This window comes from Heptranchias perlo, chromosome 3 (assembly GCF_035084215.1).
Source record: "Heptranchias perlo isolate sHepPer1 chromosome 3, sHepPer1.hap1, whole genome shotgun sequence".
Taxonomy (NCBI): Eukaryota; Metazoa; Chordata; class Chondrichthyes; order Hexanchiformes; family Hexanchidae; genus Heptranchias; species Heptranchias perlo.
Window position 1 is genome coordinate 249,156 of NC_090327.1, and position 21,618 is coordinate 270,773.

A 21,618-nucleotide genomic window follows, 5' to 3' on the forward strand; every position below is an offset into this window, starting at 1 on the left:
CTGGCGACCATGTGTGCAGGAAGTGTGTCCAGCTGCAGCTACTGGCTAACCGTATTTCAGAGCTGGAGCTGCGGGTGGATTCACTGTGGAGCATCCATGATGCTGAGACCATCGTGGATAGCACGTTCAGTGAGGTGGTGACTCCGCAGGTAAAGATTACGCAGGCAGAAAGGAAATGGGTGACCGCCAGGCAGAGTAAAAGGACTAGGCAGGTAGAGCAGGAGTCCCCTGGGGCCATCTCCCTCTCAAACAGATATACCGCTTTGGATACTGTTGGGGGAGATGGCTTATCAGGGGAAAGCAGCAAGAGCCAGGTTCGGGGCACCACGGGTGGCTCTGCTGCACAGGAGGGGAGGAAGAAGAGTGGCAGGGCTATAGTGATAGGGGATTCAATTGTAAGGGGAACAGATAGGTGTTTCTGCGGCCGCAAACGTGACTCCAGGATGGTATGTTGCCTCCCTGGTGCTCGGGTCAAGGATGTCACGGAGCGGCTGCAGGGCATTCTGGAGGGGGAGGGTGAACAGCCAGTAGTCGTGGTCCATATCAGTACCAACGACATAGGTAAAAAAAGGGATGAGGTCCTGCAAGGTGAATTTAAGGAGTTAGGAGATAAATTAAAAAGCAGGACCTCAAAGGTAGTGATCTCAGGATTACTACCAGTGCCACGTGCTAGTGAGTATAGGAACAGGAGAATAGACCGGATGAATGCGTGGCTGCAGGGATGGTGTAGGAGGGAGGGATTTAGATTCCTGGGACATTGGGACCGGTTCTGGGGAAGGTGGGACCTGTACAAGCGGGACGGGTTACACCCGAGCAGGACTGGGACCGATGTCCTCGCGGGGGTGTTTGCTGGTGCTGTTGGGGAAGGTTTAAACTAGAATGGCAGGGGGATGGGAACCTGAGCAGGGAGACAGAGGAGGGGAACATAGGCACATGGGAACAGGAGGAGGCCATTCAGCCCCTCATGCCTGCTCCGCCATTTGATAAGATCATGGCTGATCTGTGATCTAACTCCATATACCTGCCTTTGGCCCATATCCCTTAATACCTTTGGTTGCCAAAAAGCTATCTATCTCAGATTTAAACTTAGCTATTGAGCTAGTATCAATTGCCGTTTGCGGAAGAGAGTTCCAAACTTCTACCACTCTTTGTGTGTAGAAATGTTTTCTAATCTCGCTCCTGAAAGGTCTGGCTCTAATTTTTAGACTGTGCCTCCTACTCCGAAAATCCCCAACCAGCGGAAATAGTTTCTCTCTATCCACCCTATCTGTTCCCCTTAATATCTTATAAACTTCGATCAGATCACCCCTTAACCTTCGAAACTCGAGAGAATGCAACCCCAATTTGTGTAATCTCTCCTCGTAACTTAACCCTTGAAGTCCGGTTATCATTCGAGTGAACCTACGCTGCACTCCCTCCAAGGCCAATATGTCCTTCCAAAGGTGCAGTGCCCAGAACTGCTCACAGTACTCCAGGTGCGGTCTAACCAGGGTTTTGTATAGCTGCAGCATAACTTCTGCCCCCTTGTACTCTAGTCCTCTAGATATAAAGGCCAGCATTCCATTGGCCTTATTGATTATTTTCTGCACCTGTTCATGACACTTCAATGATCTATGTACCTGAACCCCTAGGTCCCTTTGGACATCCACTGTTTTTAACTTTTTACCATTTAGAAAGTACCCTGTTCTATCCTTTTTTGATCCAAAGTAGATGACCTCACATTTGTCTACATTGAATTACAATGGGAAACAAGGATAGAAACAAAAGACAGAAAGGGAAGAAGCAATAGTGGAAGGCAGAGAAAACAAGGGCGAAAAACAAATAGGGCCATAGTGCAAAATAAAACTAAGATGACTAGCAATCTTAAAAAGACAAGTCTAAAGGCATTGTGTCTTAATGCGCGGAGCATTCGCAATAAGCTAGATGAATTAACAGCGCAGATAGATATTAACGGTTATGATATAGTTGTGATTACGGAGACATGGCTGCAGGGTGATCAAGGATGGGAACTGAACATCCAGGGGTATTCAATATTTAGGAAGGACAGGCAAAAAGGGAAAGGAGGTGGGGTAGCGTTGTTAGTAAAGGAGGAAATCAATGCAATAGTGAGGAAGGATATTGGCTCGGAAAATCACGATGTGGAATCTGTATGGGTGGAGCTAAGAAACAGCAAGGGGCAGAAAATGTTGGTGGAGGTTGTCTATAGGCCCCCAAACAGTAGTGGAGATGTAGGGGAGGGCATTAAACAGGAAATTAGAGACGCATGCAAGAAGGGTACAACTATAATCATGGGTGACTTTAATCTACATATAGATTGGTCAAACCAAATTAGCAATAATACTGTGGGGGAGAAATTCCTGGAGTGTGTATGTGATGGTTTTCTAGACCAATACATTGAGGAACCAACTAGAGAACAGGCGATCCTAGACTGGGTATTGTGCAATGAGAAAGGATTAATTAACAATCTTGTGCGGGGTCCCTTAGGGAAGAGCGACCATAACATGATAGAATTTCTCATTAAGATGGAGAGTGAAGTAGTTGAATCCGAAACTTGGGTCCTGAATCTAAATAAAGGAAATTACGAAAGTATGAGATGCGAGTCGGCTATGATAGATTGGGGAACTTTACTAAAAGGGATGACGGTGGATAGGCAATGGCTAATATTTAAAGAACATGTGCAGGAATTACAACAATTATTCATTCCTGTCTGGCACAAAAATAAAACAGGAAAGGTGGCTCAATTGTGGCTTACAAAAGAAATTAGGGATAGTATTAGATCCAAAGAGGGGACATATAAAATTGCCAGAAAAAGCAGCAAGCCTGAGGATTGGGAGCAGTTCAGAATTCAGCAAAGGAGGACAAAGAGATTGATTAAGAGGGGAAAAATAGAGTATGAGAGTAAACTAGCAGGGAACATAAAAACTGACTGTAAAAGCTTCTATAAATATGTCAAGAGAAAAGATTAGTGAAGACAAATGTAGGCCCCTTACAGTCAGAAATGGGGGAAATTATAATGGGGAACAAAGAAATGGCAGAACAATTAAACACATACTTTGGTTCTGTCTTCACAAAGGAGGACACAAATAACCTCCCAGAAATGTTAGGGAACCAAGGGTCTAGTGAGAGGGAGGAACTGAAGGAAACAGTATTAGTAAAAAAATAGTGCGAGGGAAATTAATGGGGCTAAAGGCTGACAAATCCCCAGGGCCTGATAATCTACATCCCAGAGTACTAAAGGAAGTGGCCCTGGAAATAGTGGATGCATTGGTGATCATCTTCCAAAATTCTATAGACTCTGGAACAGTTCCTACAGACTGGAGGGTGGCAAATGTAACCCCACTATTTAAAAAAGGAGGGAGAAAAAACAAGGAATTACAGACCAGTTAGCCTAACATCAGTAGTGGGGAAAATGCTGGAGTCTATTATAAAAGATGTGATAACAGAACACTTGGAAGGCATTAACGGGATTGGACAAAGTCAGCATGGGTTTATGAAAGGGAAATCATGCTTAACAAATCTACTGGAGTTTTTTGAGGATGTAACTAGTAGAATAGATAGGGGAGAACCAGTGGATGTGGTGTATTTGGATTTTCAGAAGGCTTTTGACAAGGTCCCACACAAGAGGTTAGTGTGCAAAATTAAAGCACATGGGATTGGGGGGAATATACTGGCATGGATTGAGAATTGGTTGACAGACAGGAAACAGAGAGTAGAAATAAACAGGTCATTTTCTAGGTGGCAGGCAGTGACTAGTGGGGTACCGCAGGGATCAGTGCTTGGGCCCCAGCTATTCACAATATATATCAATGATTTGGATGAGGGAACTGAATGTAACATTTCCAAGTTTGCAGACGACACAAAGCTGGGGTGGAATGTGAGCTGTGAGGAGGATGCAAAGAGGCTCCAATGTGATTTAGACAAGTTGGGTGAGTGGGCAAGAACATGGCAGATGCAGTATAACGTGGATAAATGTGAGGTTATCCACTTTGGTTGTAAAAACAGAAAGGCAGATTATTATCTGAATGGTGATAGATTGGGAAAAGGGGAGGTGCAACGAGACCTGGGTGTCCTTGTACACCAGTCGCTGAAAGTGAGCATTCAGGTGCAGCAAGCAGTTAGGAAGGCGAATGGTATGTTGGCCTTCATTGCAAGAGGATTTGAGTACAGGAGCAGGGATGTCTTACTGCAGTTATACAGGGCCTTGGTGAGACCATATCTGGAGTATTGTGTGCAGTTTTGGTCTCCTTATCTGAGGAAGGATGTCCTTGCCATGGAGGGAGTGCAACGAAGGTTTACCAGACTGATTCCTGGGATGGCAGGACTGACGTATGAGGAGAGATTGGGTCGACTAGGCCTATATTCACTAGAGTTTAGAAGAATGAGAGGTGATCTCATCAAAACATATAAAATTCTAACAGGACTAGACAGACTAGATGCAGGGAGGATGTTCCCAATGGCTGGGGATTCCAGAACCAGGGGTCACAGTCTCAGGATACGGGGTATGCCATTTAGAACCGAGATGGGGAGAAATTTCTTCACTCAGAGGGTGGTGAACCTGTGGAATTCTCTACCACAGAAGGCAGTGGAGGCCAAGTCATTAGATGTATTCAAGAAGGAGATAGATATATTTCTTAATGCTAAAGGGATCAAGGGATATGGGGAAAAAACGGGAACAGGGTACTGAGTTAGACGATCAGCCACAATCATTTTGAATGGCGGAGCAGGCCCGAAGGGCTGAATGGCCTAATCTTGCTCCTATTTTCTATGATTCTACATTCCCACACACACACAAACGTATAGACATACACTCCCACTCACACATTCCCACTCCCACTCACACATTCCCACTCATGCACACACACACCCACTCACACACTCCCATTGACACACACACTCCCACTCACACACACACACAGACACACACTCCCGCTCTTACACACACACTCGTACTCACACACACGCACACACGTATGTACGTACAGGCACATATACACGTACCACAGTTTACACAGATCACATGGACAATGTCTGATCCAGCTCAGTGACCATACAGCATGAATGAAGTCATGGACTGTAACCTGAGCACTGTAGGTTTAACGAGGATGTGCAATTCATCCCAACGTCTCATCGTACCATCTTAGAACACGTACCCTGGCATCACCATGTCACAGTGAAAGGTTTATGGATAGGGGCCCAGGCCTGAGGCTCCTTTCTGCCCAATCCTGGTGATCCAGGATTCACCTGTGGGAGGGGAGGGGGGGAGTGGAGAGATCTCACTGTTACTTTTATTGTATTTTTATCCTGAACCCCCGATCACGATTGCACAGTAAATATTATTGGAATTGTTGAATGACCTTGTTTAGATATTTGTACCGTACCAGTGACAACCAGATTCAGTAAACAGTGCACTGTCGCCATGGCAACTAAAAGACAGCCCGGGCAGTCTCATCTTCTGCTTGAAGAACATCTGATAACCTGTTAGCGCTTATCTCTGACCTCTGACCTCTGATCGCTGATCTCTGACCGCTGATCTCTAATTGCTGATCTCTGACTGCTGATCTCTGATCGCTGATCTCTGACCGCTGAACTCTCATCGCTGATCTCTGACCGCTGAACTCTCATCGCTGATCTCTGACTGTTGAACTCTAATCGCTGATCTCTGACCGTTGAACTCTAATCGCTGATCTCTGACCGCTGATCTCTGACCGTTGAACTCTAATCGCTGATCTCTGACCACTGATCTCTGACCACTGACCACTCCAACGGGCCTGGCACCTGCTTGCCTTCAACTGGACAGTATGAAATCTAATCAGGGCAGCAAAATTCTTTAAAATAAAAATCTGCTTTCCCCGCTTATTGCTGCGTGTACCTGGTGAACCTTTCACAAGGAACAACAGCCCAGTGAGCCAGCACTCGACAGAACCCATATATACAGAGGGTGAGGGTGGGGGTTATACCCACAGTGTGATCTCCCAGCCGATTTCCTTCGGGACCTCACCTGCTTGACCAGCTCCTGCCGACCTCTCCAGGCCACAGTTCGAATCCCTCCTCTGATCAATCCTTTCTGTGACCAGTGTGTCTGCTCTGTTAAGTGAAGCCCTGATGGCCTGTGATTATATGGACAGTGTTGGGACAAATGGCTCTCTCCAGTACTCACACCGTTCACCCTGCACTCACTCACTCACTCCTATTTCACCCACACCAGGCTATGGGACTGGGAACGGGTTCGCGGTGCAGACTGCTGATTCTGCGGCTGATGGACGGATCTGAAGCAGCTCCACTCCCTCACAGCCAAGTACAGGACAGAGATTTTCTTCCCATCACTCTGGGCCCTGGATTAAAGCATAAGTGGGAGGAGCGAGTTCCCTCGTCAGGGGAAAGGATGTGACATTAATACTGCCTGAGGCACAGCACAGGCAAAGAAACTGCAGTAAAAGCCCAGAGCAAACAGTAGGCTTCAGTCCAATGGCTAGAGAGAGCAATAGGAGTGATGGATCGGCACACTCGCACTGACACACACAACACACAGGGCATCGACCACTAGTGTACAACTCACACTCACACACAACACACAGGGCATCGACCACTAGTGTACAACTCACACTCACACACAACACACAGGGCATCGACCACTAGTGTACAACTCACACTCACACACAACACACAGGGCATCGACCACTAGTGTACAACTCACACTCACACACAACACGCAGGACATCCACCACTAGTGTACAACTCACACTCACACACAACACACAGGACATCCACCACTAGTGTACAACTCACACTCACACACAACACACAGGACATCCACCACTAGTGTACAACTCACACTCACACACAACACACAGGGCATCCACTAGTGTACAACTCACTCTCACACTAACACACAACACACAGGGCATCCACCACTAGTGTACAACTCACACTCACACTAACACACAACACACAGGGCATCCACCACTAGTGTACAACTCACACTCACACTAACACACAACACACAGGGCATCCACCACTAGTGTACAACTCACACTCACACTAACACACAACACACAGGGCATCCACCACTAGTGTACAACTGACACTCACAAAAACACATACAACACACAGGGCATCCACCAATAGTGTACAAATCACACTCACACTAACACACACATCACACAGGGCATCCACCACTAGTGTACAACTCACACACTAACACACACTACACAGGTCATTCACCAGTAGTGCACAACTCACACTCACACTAACACACACACTATCACACACATTACACAAGGCATGCACCACTAGTGTACAACTCACACTCACACTATCACATACATCAAAGGGCATCCACCACTCGCGTAATATTACACTGGTCCTGTATCACTAGTGTACAACTCACACTCTTCCCCCAGTGTATTACATGGGTCCTGTATCACTAGTGTATAACTCACACTCTTCCCCCAGTGTATTACACGGGTCCTGTATCACTAGTGTATATCTCACACTTGCCCCAGTGTATTACACGGGTCCTGTATCACTAGTGTATAACTCACACTCTCCCCCAGTGTATTACACCGGTCCTGTATCACTAGTGTATAACTCACACTCTCCCCCAGTGTATTACATGGGTCCTGTATCACTAGTGTATAACTCACACTCTCCCCCAGTGTATTACACGGGTCCTGTATCACTTGTGTATATCTCACACTCTCCCCCAGTGTATTGCACGGGTCCTGTATCACTAGTGTATAACTCACACTCTCCCCCAGTGTTTTACACGGGTCCTGTATCACTAGTGTATAACTCACACTCTCCCCCAGTGTATTACACGGGTCCTGTATCACTAGTGTATAACTCACACTCTCCCCCAGTGTATTACACGGGTCCTGTATCACTAGTGTATAACTCACACTCTCCCCCAGTGTATTACACGGGTCCTGTATCACTAGTGTATATCACACACTCTCCCCCAGTGTATTACACGGGTCCTGTATCACTAGTGTATAACTCACACTCTCCCCCAGTGTATTACACGGGTCCTGTATCACTAGTGTATATCTCACACACTCATACCTTGCCCTGCCCAGCCTTGCTCTCTTGGACACTGTTACTTTCTATCATTTCGCTGATACCACGCAGTGCTCAGTTTGACATGTGGGGGTTTTGTGAGTGAACTCTACACTGCCTGTCAGTGTAGCTGCTTTTCATGGACATGATGCTGCCTTTTATATTGGCAGGTGACAGAGAGGTGTCGTGTCCCAGTCCTGCACTCCGTGCCCAGTCACGATTAACTCAGTATCAGTTCCACCCTGGCCACCTGGAGTCCATTGGGATTGCAGGTTTGGGGCATCTTTGCACCAGACCACATAATAAGACCAAACAGACACTCCCCAACATTCGGTCAGTAGCAGAAGCGTCTGTCATCTGCTGTTTGATAGAAGGGTGGAGCCGAGGGGAGAGGACATAAGAGTACAGAGACACAGAGTACGTCTGGGACCAGTGTTCACCGAGTGTCGGTACGTTAGATGACGCTGGCACTTCGATTCAGCTCCGATTGTGCGTTGTTGTTGACGTTGGTGTTTCTTCGGGACAGATTCGGGGTTGGGATGGGGATGAAGTTGTCGCTGGGACAGCCGTGCTGTGTCAGGATCTCAATACATTCCTGACTCCCAGCCCGACGAGCATACGCCAACGGTGTCAGTCCCCGAGCGTCTCGGCTCTTCACATCCACTCCGTACTGTAAGAGCAACAGGAACGGGCATCACTCACTGGAAACATTCACGCACCAGGGGGCAGGTGTAAGAGGACAGAGTCAGTGCAGATAAATCAACACTCGGACAATCAGAGGGGAACAGCATGAGACTGGAGAGGGAGAGTGAGACAGAGAGGGAGAGAGAGGCAGATAGGGAGAGTGAGACAGAGAGGGAGAGTTAGACAGAGAGGGAGAGAGAGAGGCAGAGAGGGAGAGAGAGACAGAGAGAGAGAGGGAGAGGGAGAGGGAGACAGAGAGGGAGAGAGAGACAGAGAGGGAGAGAGAGAGGCAGAGAGGGAGAGAGAGACAGAGAGGGAGAGAGAGAGGGAGAGGGAGAGGGAGACAGAGAGGGAGAGAGAGACAGAGAGGGAGAGAGAGAGGGAGAGGGAGAGGGAGACAGAGAGGGAGAGAGAGAGGGAGAGGGAGAGGGAGACAGAGAGGGAGAGAGAGACAGAGAGGGAGAGAGAGAGGCAGAGAGGGAGAGAGAGAGACAGAGAGGGAGAGAGAGAGACAGAGAGGGAGAGAGAGAGGGAGAGGGAGAGGGAGACAGAGAGGGAGAGAGAGACAGAGAGGGAGAGAGAGAGGCAGAGAGGGAGAGAGAGACAGAGAGGGAGAGAGAGAGGGAGAGGGAGAGGGAGACAGAGAGGGAGAGAGAGACAGAGAGGGAGAGAGAGAGGGAGAGGGAGAGGGAGACAGAGAGGGAGAGAGAGACAGAGAGGGAGAGAGAGAGACAGAGAGGGAGAGAGAGAGGGAGAGGGAGAGGGAGACAGAGAGGGAGAGAGAGAGACAGACAGAGAGGGAGAGAGAGAGGCAGAGAGGGAGAGAGAGACAGAGAGGGAGAGAGAGAGGGAGAGGGAGAGGGAGACAGAGAGGGAGAGAGAGACAGAGAGGGAGAGAGAGAGGCAGAGAGGGAGAGAGAGACAGAGAGGGAGAGAGAGAGGCAGAGAGGGAGAGAGAGACAGAAAGGGAGAGAGAGGGGGAGAGTTAGACAGAGAGGGAGAGAGAGAGGCAGAGAGGGAGAGTTAGACAGAGAGGGAGAGAGAGAGGCAGAGAGGGAGAGTTAGACAGAGAGGGAGAGAGAGAGGCAGAGAGGGAGAGAGAGACAGAGAGGGAGAGAGAGAGGCAGAGAGGGAGAGAGAGACAGAGAGGGAGAGAGAGAGGCAGAGAGGGAGAGTTAGACAGAGAGGGAGAGAGAGAGGCAGAGAGGGAGAGTTAGACAGAGAGGGAGAGAGAGAGGCAGAGAGGGAGAATGAGACAGAGAGGGAGAGAGAGAGGCAGAGAGGGAGAGAGAGACAGAGAGGGAGAGTTAGACAGAGAGGGAGAGAGAGAGGCAGAGAGGGAGAGTTAGACAGAGAGGGAGAGAGAGAGGCAGAGAGAGACAGAGAGGGAGAGAGAGAGGCAGAGAGGGAGAGAGAGACAGAGAGGGAGAGAGAGGCAGAGAGGGAGAGAGAGGCAGAGAGGGAGAGTTAGACAGAGAGGGAGAGAGAGAGGCAGAGAGGGAGAGTTAGACAGAGAGGGAGAGAGAGACAGAGAGGGAGAGAGAGAGAGAGGCAGAGAGGGAGAGTGAGACAGAGAGGGAGAGAGAGACAGAGAGGGAGAGTTAGACAGAGAGGGAGAGAGAGAGGCAGAGAGGGAGAGAGACAGAGAGGGAGAGGCAGAGAGGGAGAGTTAGACAGAGAGGGAGAGTGAGAGGCAGAGAGGGAGAGAGAGACAGAGAGGGAGAGAGAGGCAGAGAGGGAGAGTGAGACAGAGAGGGAGAGAGAGAGGCAGAGAGGGAGAGAGGGAGAGAGAGATAGAGAGGGAGAGAGAGGCAGAGAGGGAGAGAGAGGCAGAGAGGGAGAGAGAGGCAGAGAGGGAGAGAGAGACAGAGAGGGAGAGAAAGACAGAGAGGGAGAGTGAGGCAGAGAGGGAGAGTGAGACAGAGAGGGAGAGTGAGACAGAGAGGGAGAGAGAGACAGAGAGGGAGAGAGAGAGGCAGAGAGGGAGAGAGAGAGAGAGAGAGGCAGAGAGGGAGAGAGAGGCAGAGAGGGAGAGAGAGACAGAGAGGGAGAGAGAGACAGAGAGGGAGAGTGAGGCAGAGAGGGAGAGTGAGACAGAGAGGGAGAGTGAGACAGAGAGGGAGAGAGAGGCAGAGAGAGAGGCAGAGAGGGAGAGAGAGGCAGAGAGGGAGAGAGAGACAGAGAGGGAGAGAGAGACAGAGAGGGAGAGTGAGGCAGAGAGGGAGAGAGAGACAGAGACAGAGAGTGAGAGAGAGACAGAGAGGGAGAGTGAGGCAGAGAGGGAGAGTGAGACAGAGAGGCAGAGAGGGAGAGAGAGGCAGAGAGGGAGGGTGAAAGAGAGAGTAAGGGAGAGGGAAGGGTGAAACAGAGAGGGAATGAGGGAGAGGGGTATAGCAAAGGAAGAATAAAAGAGAGAGGGAGGGACAGAGAAGCACTTGGGGCATTTTCTCCGCTTTATAAACGCAGGGATGGTTTATTCAGATGTAGTATAGCTGTGCGTGGACTGTGAATGGACTGCTCGTGTGCAGTATAAATGTGCGTGAGGTATGAGCGGGCCACAAAGTTGTTTGGAATATAAAAGTGCGGAAGTGTTGCTTCAGTCATACAGTGCATTGGTCAGACCCCATCTGGTATCGGGGGACAGGGGGCAAAGGCAGGTAAATGGAGTTGAGGTTACAGATCAGCCATGACCTAATAGAATGGCAGAAGAGGCTCGAGGTGCTGTGTGGCCTCTTCCTGTTCCTATGTCCGTGCAGGGTGTGGGAGGTGTACGTGCAGGAGGCTGTGGGATGTGCAAGTGTGCCTGAGTGTGAGCACATGAAGTCTGAGTGTGCTGCTGCAGGTGCACATTGATATGGTCCGTCTCTTACCCATATGAGGAGCTGAGTGATGACGACATTAGCCATGGCACAGGACAGGTGCAGAGCGGTCCTGCCGTCTCCATCCCCATACGTCTCGTTCACCTCTTCTTTGGTCCCATGGGCCAGGAGCAGGGCGACGAGTCGCAGGTCATCCTCTACCACAGCCCGGAGTAACTGCTGCCCCAGGGGGATGTCGGACTGGGGAAGGGACGCCAGCAGCAGCTTTTGCTCGTACTTCGCTCTGATCCAGCGCTCCTTCTCCTCTCTACAAGGACGATCGAGATAGAACACAAGGCATCAGGTACAGGCCCAGGAGCATATATTAACCTGACCCCCCCCCCCGCAACCTGAGCACAACCCTCAATCCCTTCGTACTCCAGAAACACATCTATTCATTTGGACCAGCCAATGGTTTGGACACAGTTGGAGCACTGTAGGCCATTTTGGTCCCCCATTATAGAAAGGATATTAAGTCATATAAACAGCGTAGATTCCCCAGGATGATGCCAGGGATGGGAAACTATAGATATAAGGAGAGACTTTAGATGCTGGGACTATTTCCATTGTGCAGATAAGGGTAAGAGGAGATTTACAACAACAACAACATTTTGCTAAAAAATATCACAGGTACTTCATCACAACAAGAAGAGGAAGTCACATTTATACACAGTCCTTAACACAGTAAAACTTCTCGAGGCACCTTACAGGTGTAAAGAAATAAATGGACGCCAAGCCAAAGATGGGAATATTAGGAGGGGTGAGGGAGCTCTACTCTGAATCTAACCCGTGCTGTACCTGCCCTGGGAGTGTTTGATGGGACGGTGTAGAGGGAGCTTTACTCTGTATCTAACCCTGTACCTGCCCTGGGAGTGTTTGATGGGACAGTGTAGAGGGAGCTTTACTCTATATCTAACCCGTGCTGTACCTGCCCTGGGAGTGTTTGATGGGACGGTGTAGAGGGAGCTTTACTCTGTATCTAACCCGTGCTGTACCTGCCCTGGGAGTGTTTGATGGGACAGTGTAGAGGGAGCTTTACTCTATATCTAACCCGTGCTGTACCTGCCCTGGGAGTGTTTGATGGGACAGTGTAGAGGGAGCTTTACTCTATATCTAACCCGTGCTGTACCTGCCCTGGGAGTGTTTGATGGGACGGTGTAGAGGGAGCTTTACTCTGTATCTAACCCGTGCTGTACCTGCCCTGGGAGTGTTTGATGGGACAGTGTAGAGGGAGCTTTACTCTATATCTAACCCTGTACCTGCCCTGGGAGTGTTTGATGGGACAGTGTAGAGGGAGCTTTACTCTGTATCTAACCCTGTACCTGCCCTGGGAGTGTTTGATGGGACAGTGTAGAGGGAGCTTTACTCTGTATCTAACCTGTGCTGTACCTGCCCTGGGAGTGTTTAATGGGACAGTGTAGAGGGAGCTTTACTCTGTATCTAACCTGTGCTGTACCTGCCCTGGGAGTGTTTGATGGGACAGTGTAGAGGGAGCTTTACTCTATATCTAACCCGTGCTGTACCTGCCCTGGGAGTGTTTGATGGGACAGTGTAGAGGGAGCTTTACTCTATATCTAACCCGTGCTGTACCTGCCCTGGGAGTGTTTGATGGGACAGTGTAGAGGGAGCTTTACTCTGCATCTAACCCTGTACCTGCCCTGGGAGTGTTTGATGGGACAGTGTAGAGGGAGCTTTACTCTGTATCTAACCCTGTACCTGCCCTGGGAGTGTTTGATGGGACAGTGTAGAGGGAGCTTTACTCTATATCTAACCCTGTACCTGCCCTGGGAGTGTTTGATGGGACAGTGTCGAAGGAGCTTTACTCTGTATCTAACCCTGTACCTGCCCTGGGAGTGTTTGATGGGACAGTGTAGAGGGAGCTTTACTCTGTATCTAACCCGTGCTGTACCTGCCCTGGGAGTGTTTAATGGGACAGTGTAGAGGGAGCTTTACTCTGTATCTAACCCTGTACCTGCCCTGGGAGTGTTTGATGGGACAGTGTAGAGGGAGCTTTACTCTGTATCTAACCCTGTACCTGCCCTGTGAGTGTTTGATGGGACAGTGTAGAGGGAGCTTTACTCTGTATCTAACCTGTGCTGTACCTGCCCTGGGAGTGTTTGATGGGACAGTGTAGAGGGAGCTTTACTCTGTATCTAACTCGTGCTGTACCTGCCCTGGGAATGTTTGATGGGCCAGTGTAGAGGGAGCTTTACTCTGTATCTAACCCGTGCTGTACCTGCCCTGTGAGTGTTTGATGGGACAGTGTAGAGGGAGCTTTACTCTGTATCTAACCCTGTACCTGCCCTGGGAGTGTTTGATGGGACAGTGTAGAGGGAGCTTTACTCTGCATCTAACCCTGTACCTGCCCTGGGAGTGTTTGATGGGACAGTGTAGAGGGAGCTTTACTCTGTATCTAACCCTGTACCTGCCCTGGGAGTGCTTGATGGGACAGTGTAGAGGGAGCTTTACTCTGTATCTAACCCTGTACCTGCCCTGGGAGTGTTTGATGGGACAGTGTAGAGGGAGCTTTACTCTGTATCTAACCCTGTACCTGCCCTGGGAGTGTTTGATGGGACAGTGTCGAGGGAGTTTGACTCTGTATCTAACCCGTGCTGTACCTGCCCTGGGAGTGTTTGATGGGACAGTGTCGAGGGAGTTTGACTCTGTATCTAACCCGTGCTGTACCTGCCCTGGGAGTGTTTGATGGGACAGTGTAGAGGGAGCTTTACTCTGTATCTTACCCTGTACCTGCCCTGGGAGTGTTTGATGCTGCCACAGGGTGCCTGAAATGGGAAGTGTCCTATGGACAAACTCTTTGTTCAAGTTATCGGCTTTCCCTCCAACTGATCCAGTATTGGCCGGCTTCTGTTTGCTCCCAATGTTTGAGACAGAGAGAGAGATGGAGAAGAGTTAAACTTTGGGTGGTTTGTAAAGGTCAGTGATGTATGCGGAGCGAAGCTGTGTGATCCGAGCAATCACATTAACAAAGCAGCAATGAGCGCGTTTTATCAGCAGCTTCCAATTCCATCAGGCTGTTGTCTCCACGTGTTTGACGTGCCGCTAACAATGGCTCCCCCCGCCAGTACAGCCATGATTTAACCCACCCCAGGGAGCAGAGAATCGATCGGCCTGAATAATACACGCACACTGTCAAGTCACTTTTCACAAAAAATAAATCCATTTTGCTTCATAACTCTTATCCATCGGGATCTGTACAAAAAATAAAATCAATACCACTGAATAACCGGCTTCCAGGAGCATGCTCAGTGCACAGCTAACCTCTGGCCTGTCTGCATGGACTGATAAGGGCTGACAGAGACCGGGCTGTTGTGCTGGTGTCTGAATGAGTGAGTGACAGCTGCTTGGCCTGATACTGGCTAACAACGCACAGCCCCTCTGAGACCACCCTCTCGCTTATCAACGTCATTAGATAATTAACCCTTTCGGGGCACAGTTTGCCAGATTATTGATACTAACTTTACTGAGGAGGGCCAGGCCGATGGTGCAGGGACACCACTGAGGTTGGAAAGAGCAGCCCTAGTGGCTCCGGTCCTGGACTAGATCCCCAGAGATAGTGAGTTCAAATCCACCCAGGCAGGTTGTGAAAGTGAATTGAATAAATCTGGTAATTCCTGGGCTGGCACCAGGAAAAATGGCCCTGAAAACTGCCGGATTGTCATTAAAAACCCAACTGAGTCACTAATGTCCTTCAGGGAAGGGAACCTGCCGCCCTGACCCGGTCTGGGCCCACACCTGACCCCAGTCCCTCACGTCATTGATTCCCTATGGCCTCAGGGTAACTAGGGATGGACAACAAATGCTGTCCTGCCAGCGTCACCCACAGGCCGAGTAAATGAGGAAACAGATGTTAGGTGGCACCAAGCTTGTGTTTTGCATCATGCAGATGGTAGGAGGAAGGGAGGATTGAGGATGCTGAGGAGTTTTGAGAAAGAACGAGCTGAGACTGTGAAACAAGGACAGTGAGAAAGAAAGAGCCTCATTTATACAGGGCCTTTCAAAGCCTCAGGATGTCTCAACGCACTTCCCAGCTAAGTACTTTTGAATTGCAGTCACTGTTGCTTTGTAGGCAAATGCGGCAGCCAATGCCTGCACAGCAAGATCCCATAAACAGCAAATGAGAACCATGAGCAGTATCCGTGATTTTGGTGAGTTGTTTGAGTGAACCACGGCTGCCAGGAGCTCTGTCCCCAACACATCCACAAGCAGAGTTCAGGCACATCCATCCACCAGGGACAGGTGGCTACAGATTCCACTCAGGAATAGGAGCACTTCTCTGTGTTGTGTTGTATACACTGTGTCCCAATGTTCCCTGTGTTGTGTTGTATACACTGTGTCCCAATGTTCCCAGTGTTGTATTGTATACACTGTGTCCCAATGTTCCCAGTGTTGTGTTGTATACACTGTGTCCCAATGTTCCCAGTGTTGTGTTGTATACACTGTGTCCCAATGTTCCCAGTGTTGTGTTGTGTACACTGTGTCCCAATGTTCTCTGTGTTGTGTTGTATACACTGTGTCCCAATGTTCCCTGTGTTGTGTTGTATACACTGTGTCCCAATGTTCTCTGTGTTGTGTTGTATACACTCTGTCCCAATGTTCCCTGTGTTGTGTTGTGTACACTGTGTCCCAATGCTCCCTGTGTTGTGTTGTATACACTGTGTCCCAATGTTCTCTGTGTTGTGTTGTATACACTCTGTCCCAATGTTCTCTGTGTTGTGTTGTATACACTGTGTCCCAATGTTCTCTGTGTTGTGTTGTATACACTGTCCCAATGTTCTCTGTGTTGTGTTGTATACACTGTGTCCCAATGTTCTCTGTGTTGTGTTGTATACACTCTGTCCCAATGTTCTCTGTGTTGTGTTGTATACACTGTGTCCCAATGTTCTCTGTGTTGTGTTGTATACACTGTGTCCCAATGTTCCCTGTGTTGTGTTGTATACACTCTGTCCCAATGTTCCCAGTGTTGTGTTGTATACACTCTGTCCCAATGTTCTCTGTGTTGTGTTGTATACACTGTGTCCCAATGTTCCCAGTGTTGTGTTGTATACACTCTGTCCCAATGTTCTCTGTGTTGTGTTGTATACACTGTGTCCCAACGTTCCCAGTGTTGTGTTGTATACACTCTGTCCCAATGTTCCCAGTGTTGTGTTGTATACACTCTGTCCCAATGTTCTCTGTGTTGTGTTGTATACACTGTGTCCCAATGTTCCCAGTGTTGTATTGTATACACTGTGTCCCAATGTTCTCTGTGTTGTGCTGTATACACTGTGTCCCAATGTTCCCTGTGTTGTGTTGTGTACACTGTGTCCCAATGTTCCCTGTGTTGTGTTGTGTACACTGTGTCCCAATGTTCTCTGTGTTGTGCTGTATACACTGTGTCCCAATGTTCCCTGTGTTGTGTTGTGTACACTGTGTCCCAATGTTCTCTGTGTTGTGCTGTATACACTGTGTCCCAATGTTCCCTGTGTTGTGCTGTATACACTGTGTCCCAATGTTCCCTGTGTTGTGTTGTATACACTGTGTCCCAATGTTCCCTGTGTTGTGTTGTGTACACTGTGTCCCAATGTTCCCTGTGTTGTGTTGTATACACTGTGTCCCAATGTTCCCTGTGTTGTGTTGTGTACACTGTGTCCCAATGTTCCCTGTGTTGTGTTGTGTACACTGTGTCATCAATGTTCCCTGTGTTGTGTTGTGTACACTGTGTCCCAATGTTCCCTGTGTTGTGTTGTGTACACTGTGTCCCAATGTTCCCTGTGTTGTGTTGTGTACCCCCTGTGCCAATGCTGTAGGCCTCGCCATCCCAGAATCTCTCTGGGGTAAGTGGGTGTCTCAATGTTTACCGGCACTGCCTGCTGTCGTACTGAGCCAGATAGCCCAGGTGGAGTGGCTTCAATTGACAGACTGTGCTGAGTTCAGCCTCTCTGCCTTCACACATTGAAGTGCCAGTTGGTAGAAGAACAGATGACCTGCAGTGTTCGTGGAACCAGACCTCCTCCGGGGGGCGGGGTGAAGAACATCTTAATAGCACTAAAGAGGGACAAATCCCCGGGACCAGATGGTTTCCATCCCAGGGTTTTAAAGGAAGTAGATGAGCACATTGCAGATGCCCGAACTATAATCTTTCAAAGTTCTCTACATTCAGGAACTGTCCCTCTAGATTGGAAAATTGCACATGTCACTCCGCTTTTTAAGAAAGGAGAGAGAGGAAAACCAGGGAATTATAGACCTGTTAGCCTGAATGCTGGAGTCTATAATTAAGGATAGGGTGACTGAACACCTCGAGAATTTTCAGTTAATCAGAGAGAGCCAGCATGGATTTGTGAAAGGTAGGTCGTGCCTGACAAACCTGATTGAATTTTTTGAAGGGGTGACTAAAGTAGTGGACAGGGGAATGTCAATGGATGTTATTTATATGGACTTCCAGAAGGCATTTGATAAGGTCCCACGTAAGAGACTGTTAGCTAAGATAGAAGCCCATGGACTTTGTTGGGAAGTTGGCTGAGCGAAAGGCGACAGAGAGTAGGGATAATGGGTAGGTACTCACATTGGCAGGATGTGACGAGGGATCTGTCTTGGGGCCTCAATTATTCACAATATTTATTAACGACTTAGATGAAGGCATAGAAAGTCTCATATCTAAGTTTGCCGATGACATAAAGATTGGTGGCATTGTAAGCAGTGTAGATGAAAACATAAAATTACAAAGCGATATTGATAGATTAGGTGAATGGGCAAAACTGTGGCAAATGGAATTCAATGTAGACAAATGTGAGGTCATCCACTTTGGATCAAAAAAGGATAGAACAGGGTACTTTCTAAATGGTAAAAAGTTAAAAACAGTGGATGTCCAAAGGGACCTAGGGGTTCAGGTACATAGATCATTGAAGTGTCATGAACAGGTGCAGAAAATAATCAAGAAGGCTAATGGAATGCTGGCCTTTATATCTAGAGGACTGGAGTACAAGGGGGCAGAAGTTATGTTGCAGCTATACAAAACCCTGGTTAGACCGCACCTGGAGTACTGTGAGCAGTTCTGGGCACCGCACCTTCGGAAGGACATATTGGCCTTGGAGGGAGTGCAGCGTAGGTTTACTAGAATGATACCCGGACTTCAAGGGTTAAGTTATGAGGAGAGATTACACAAATTGGGGTTGTATTCTCTGGAATTACGAAGGTTAAGGGGAGATCTGTCGAAGTTTATAAGATATTAAGGGGAACGGATAGGGTGGATAGAGAGAAACTATTTCCGCTGGTTGGGGATTCTAGGAGTAGGGGGCACAGTCTAAAAATTAGAGCCAGACCTTTCAGGAGTGAGATTAGAAAACATTTCTACACACAAAGGGTGGTAGAAGTTTGGAACTCTCTTCTGCAAACAGCAATTGATACTAGCTCAATTGCTAAATTTAAATGTGAGATAGATAGCTTTTTGGCAACCAAAGGTATTAAGGGATATGGGCCAAAGGCGGGTATATGGAGTTAGATCACAGATCAGCCAGGATCTTATCAAATGGAGGAGCAGGCACGAGGGGCTGAATGGCCTCCTCCTGTTCCTATGTTCCTAACTGTTGCTGAAATACGGGTCTGGGGAGGGAGGGTAAATTAGCGGGAGGCCTGATGAGTGAGTCAGTGAGAATGTGATGCTGTCTTGGAGAAATAGCCTGCCCATAATAGGCGAGCTGGTGTATCATTGGCGGGCTGGGTGAGGTTCTGCAGGGCTGGCATTGCCTGCGATTATCAGCACCTTCAGGAGAGCAGTCGAAGGATCGGGAACGGTGGAGAAGGCAGTTGATAAAAGCCCAGCTGGTCCCAGCTCAGCCTCCTGATGGAGCAAGAAGCAGCCTGTGAACAGTGGACAGGAAGTAAAAACATTGCCTGTCTACGCCCCAACACTCCTGGAAGTATCGAGTGCCCCCTGATCTTAAGATGCCAGCCCCACAGAGTCTAGGAGCAACCTGCTGCCAAGTTTACCCATCCATTCAAGAGTATCCCCGAAACCAGAGCAAAGGACAGGGAGAAGTGATTGACACTTAAATTCAAAAGAAACTGCAGAACAGCAGGATGCCTGAAAAGGGAACCAAGTTAAAACAGACAGTCAGGAACCTCGACAGAGAGCTCCAGCCACAGGATGACTCCTCCTCTAAATATTAACCAGACCCCAGCCTCACCAGCTCGTACAAACAGGCTGGGTGAAAGAGCAGAGATCGGACCTGAGATTGACTGCACTGCCGAGGGAGAGGGAGAGAGTCGCAGACAGTGTCGGGGGAATGGGAGAGAGTCGCAGACAGTGTCGGGGGAATGGGAGAGAGTCGCAGAGAGTGTCGGGGGAGTGGGAGAGGGAGAGAGTCGCAGACAGTGTCGGGGGAATGGGAGAGAGTCGCAGAGAGTGTCGGGGGAGAGGGAGAGAGTCGCAGACAGTGTCGGGGGAGTGGGAGAGAGTCGCAGACAGTGTCAGGGAAGAGGGAGAGAGTCACAGACAGTGTCGGGGAGAGGGAGAGAGTCACAGACAGTGTCGGGGGAGAGGGAGAGAGTCGCAGACAGTGTCAGGCGAGAGGAAGAGAGTCGCAGACAGTGTCGGGGGAGAGGGAGGGGGAGAGGGATGGGGAGAGGGAGGGGGAGAGGGAGTGGGAGAGGGAGGGGGCGAGGGAGGGGGAGGGGGAGAGAATGGCAGTCCCTGCTGTTCATGCTTTTTGTGCTGGGCCTGGTTGCTAAGAGGAAATGGGAGAAGGGGAATCCCACAGAACTGATCTTTCTCCAGAGACTGTGTGGTGTTGATAGCCGAATGTTTTTTTTTTATTCGTTCACGGGATGTGGGCGTCGCTGGCAAGGCCAGCATTTATTGCCCATCCCTAATTGCCCTTGAGAAGGTGGTGGTGAGCCGCCTTCTTGAACCGCTGCAGTCCGTGTGGTGACGGTTCTCCCACAGTGCTGTTAGGAAGGGAGTTCCAGGATTTTGACCCAGCGACAATGAAGGAACGGCGATATATTTCCAAGTCGGGATGGTGTGTGACTTGGAGGGGAACGTGCAGGTGGTGTTGTTCCCATGTGCCTGCTGCTCTTGTCCTTCTAAGTGGTAGAGGTCGCGGGTTTGGGAGGTGCTGTCGAAGAAGCCTTGGCGAGTTGCTGCAGTGCATCCTGTGGATAGTGCACACTGCAGCCACAGTGCGCCGGTGGTGAAGGGAGTGAATGTTTAGGGTGGTGGATGGGGTGCCAATCAAGTGGGCTGCTTTATCTTGGATGGTGTCGAGCTTCTTGAGTGTTGTTGGAGCTGCACTCATCCAGGCAAGTGGAGAGTATTCCATCACACTCCTGACTTGTGCCTTGCAGATGGTGGAAAGGCTTTGGGGAGTCAGGAGGTGAGTCACTCGCCGCAGAATACCCAGCCTCTGACCTGCTCTCGTAGCCACAGTATTTACATGGCTGGTCCAGTTAAGTTTCTGGTCAATGGTGACCCCCAGGATGTTGATGGTGGGGGATTCGGCGATGGTAATGCCGTTGAATGTCAAGGGGAGGTGGTTAGACTCTCTCTTGTTGGAGATGATTGTAAACAATTTTACAACACCAAGTTATAGTCCAGCAATTTTATTTTAAATTCACAAGCTTTCGGAGATTTTCTCCTTCCTCAGGCAAATGTTTCAAGAGCTCCTTGAAGCCTACGCATTTATACATATTGAACAATACATGGTGTTTACATGGTGTTGGAGATGGTCATTGCCTGGCACTAATCTGGCGCGAATGATACTTGCCACTTATGAGCCCAAGCCTGGATGTTGTCCAGGTCTTGCTGCATGCAGGCTCGGACTGCTTCATTATCTGAGGGGTTGCGAATGGAACTGAACACTGTGCAGTCATCAGCGAACATCCCCATTTCTGACCTTATGATGGAGGGAAGGTCATTGATGAAGCAGCTGAAGATGGTTGGGCCTAGGACACTGCCCTGAGGAACTCCTGCAGCGATGTCCTGGGGCTGAGATGATTGGCCTCCAACAACCACTACCATCTTCCT

General features: G+C 49.1%; 1 protein-coding gene across 3 annotated transcripts in view; it reads right to left on the bottom strand.

The window, feature by feature from the left end:
* Nucleotides 1–5,076: 5,076 nt before the first annotated feature.
* Nucleotides 5,077–21,618, bottom strand: part of LOC137309207 (arf-GAP with GTPase, ANK repeat and PH domain-containing protein 3-like) — an 862,346-nt gene continuing 845,804 nt past the window's right edge. For all 3 annotated transcript variants that reach the window (XM_067977476.1, XM_067977484.1, XM_067977468.1), the window contains exons 15-16: nucleotides 11,610–11,865; nucleotides 5,077–8,725 (exon numbers count right to left, since the gene is read on the bottom strand). In XM_067977476.1, coding sequence (XP_067833577.1) covers nucleotides 8,510–8,725; nucleotides 11,610–11,865 — 472 coding nt within the window. In that variant the 3' untranslated portion in view covers nucleotides 5,077–8,509. The remainder of the gene's footprint in view (nucleotides 8,726–11,609; nucleotides 11,866–21,618) is intronic.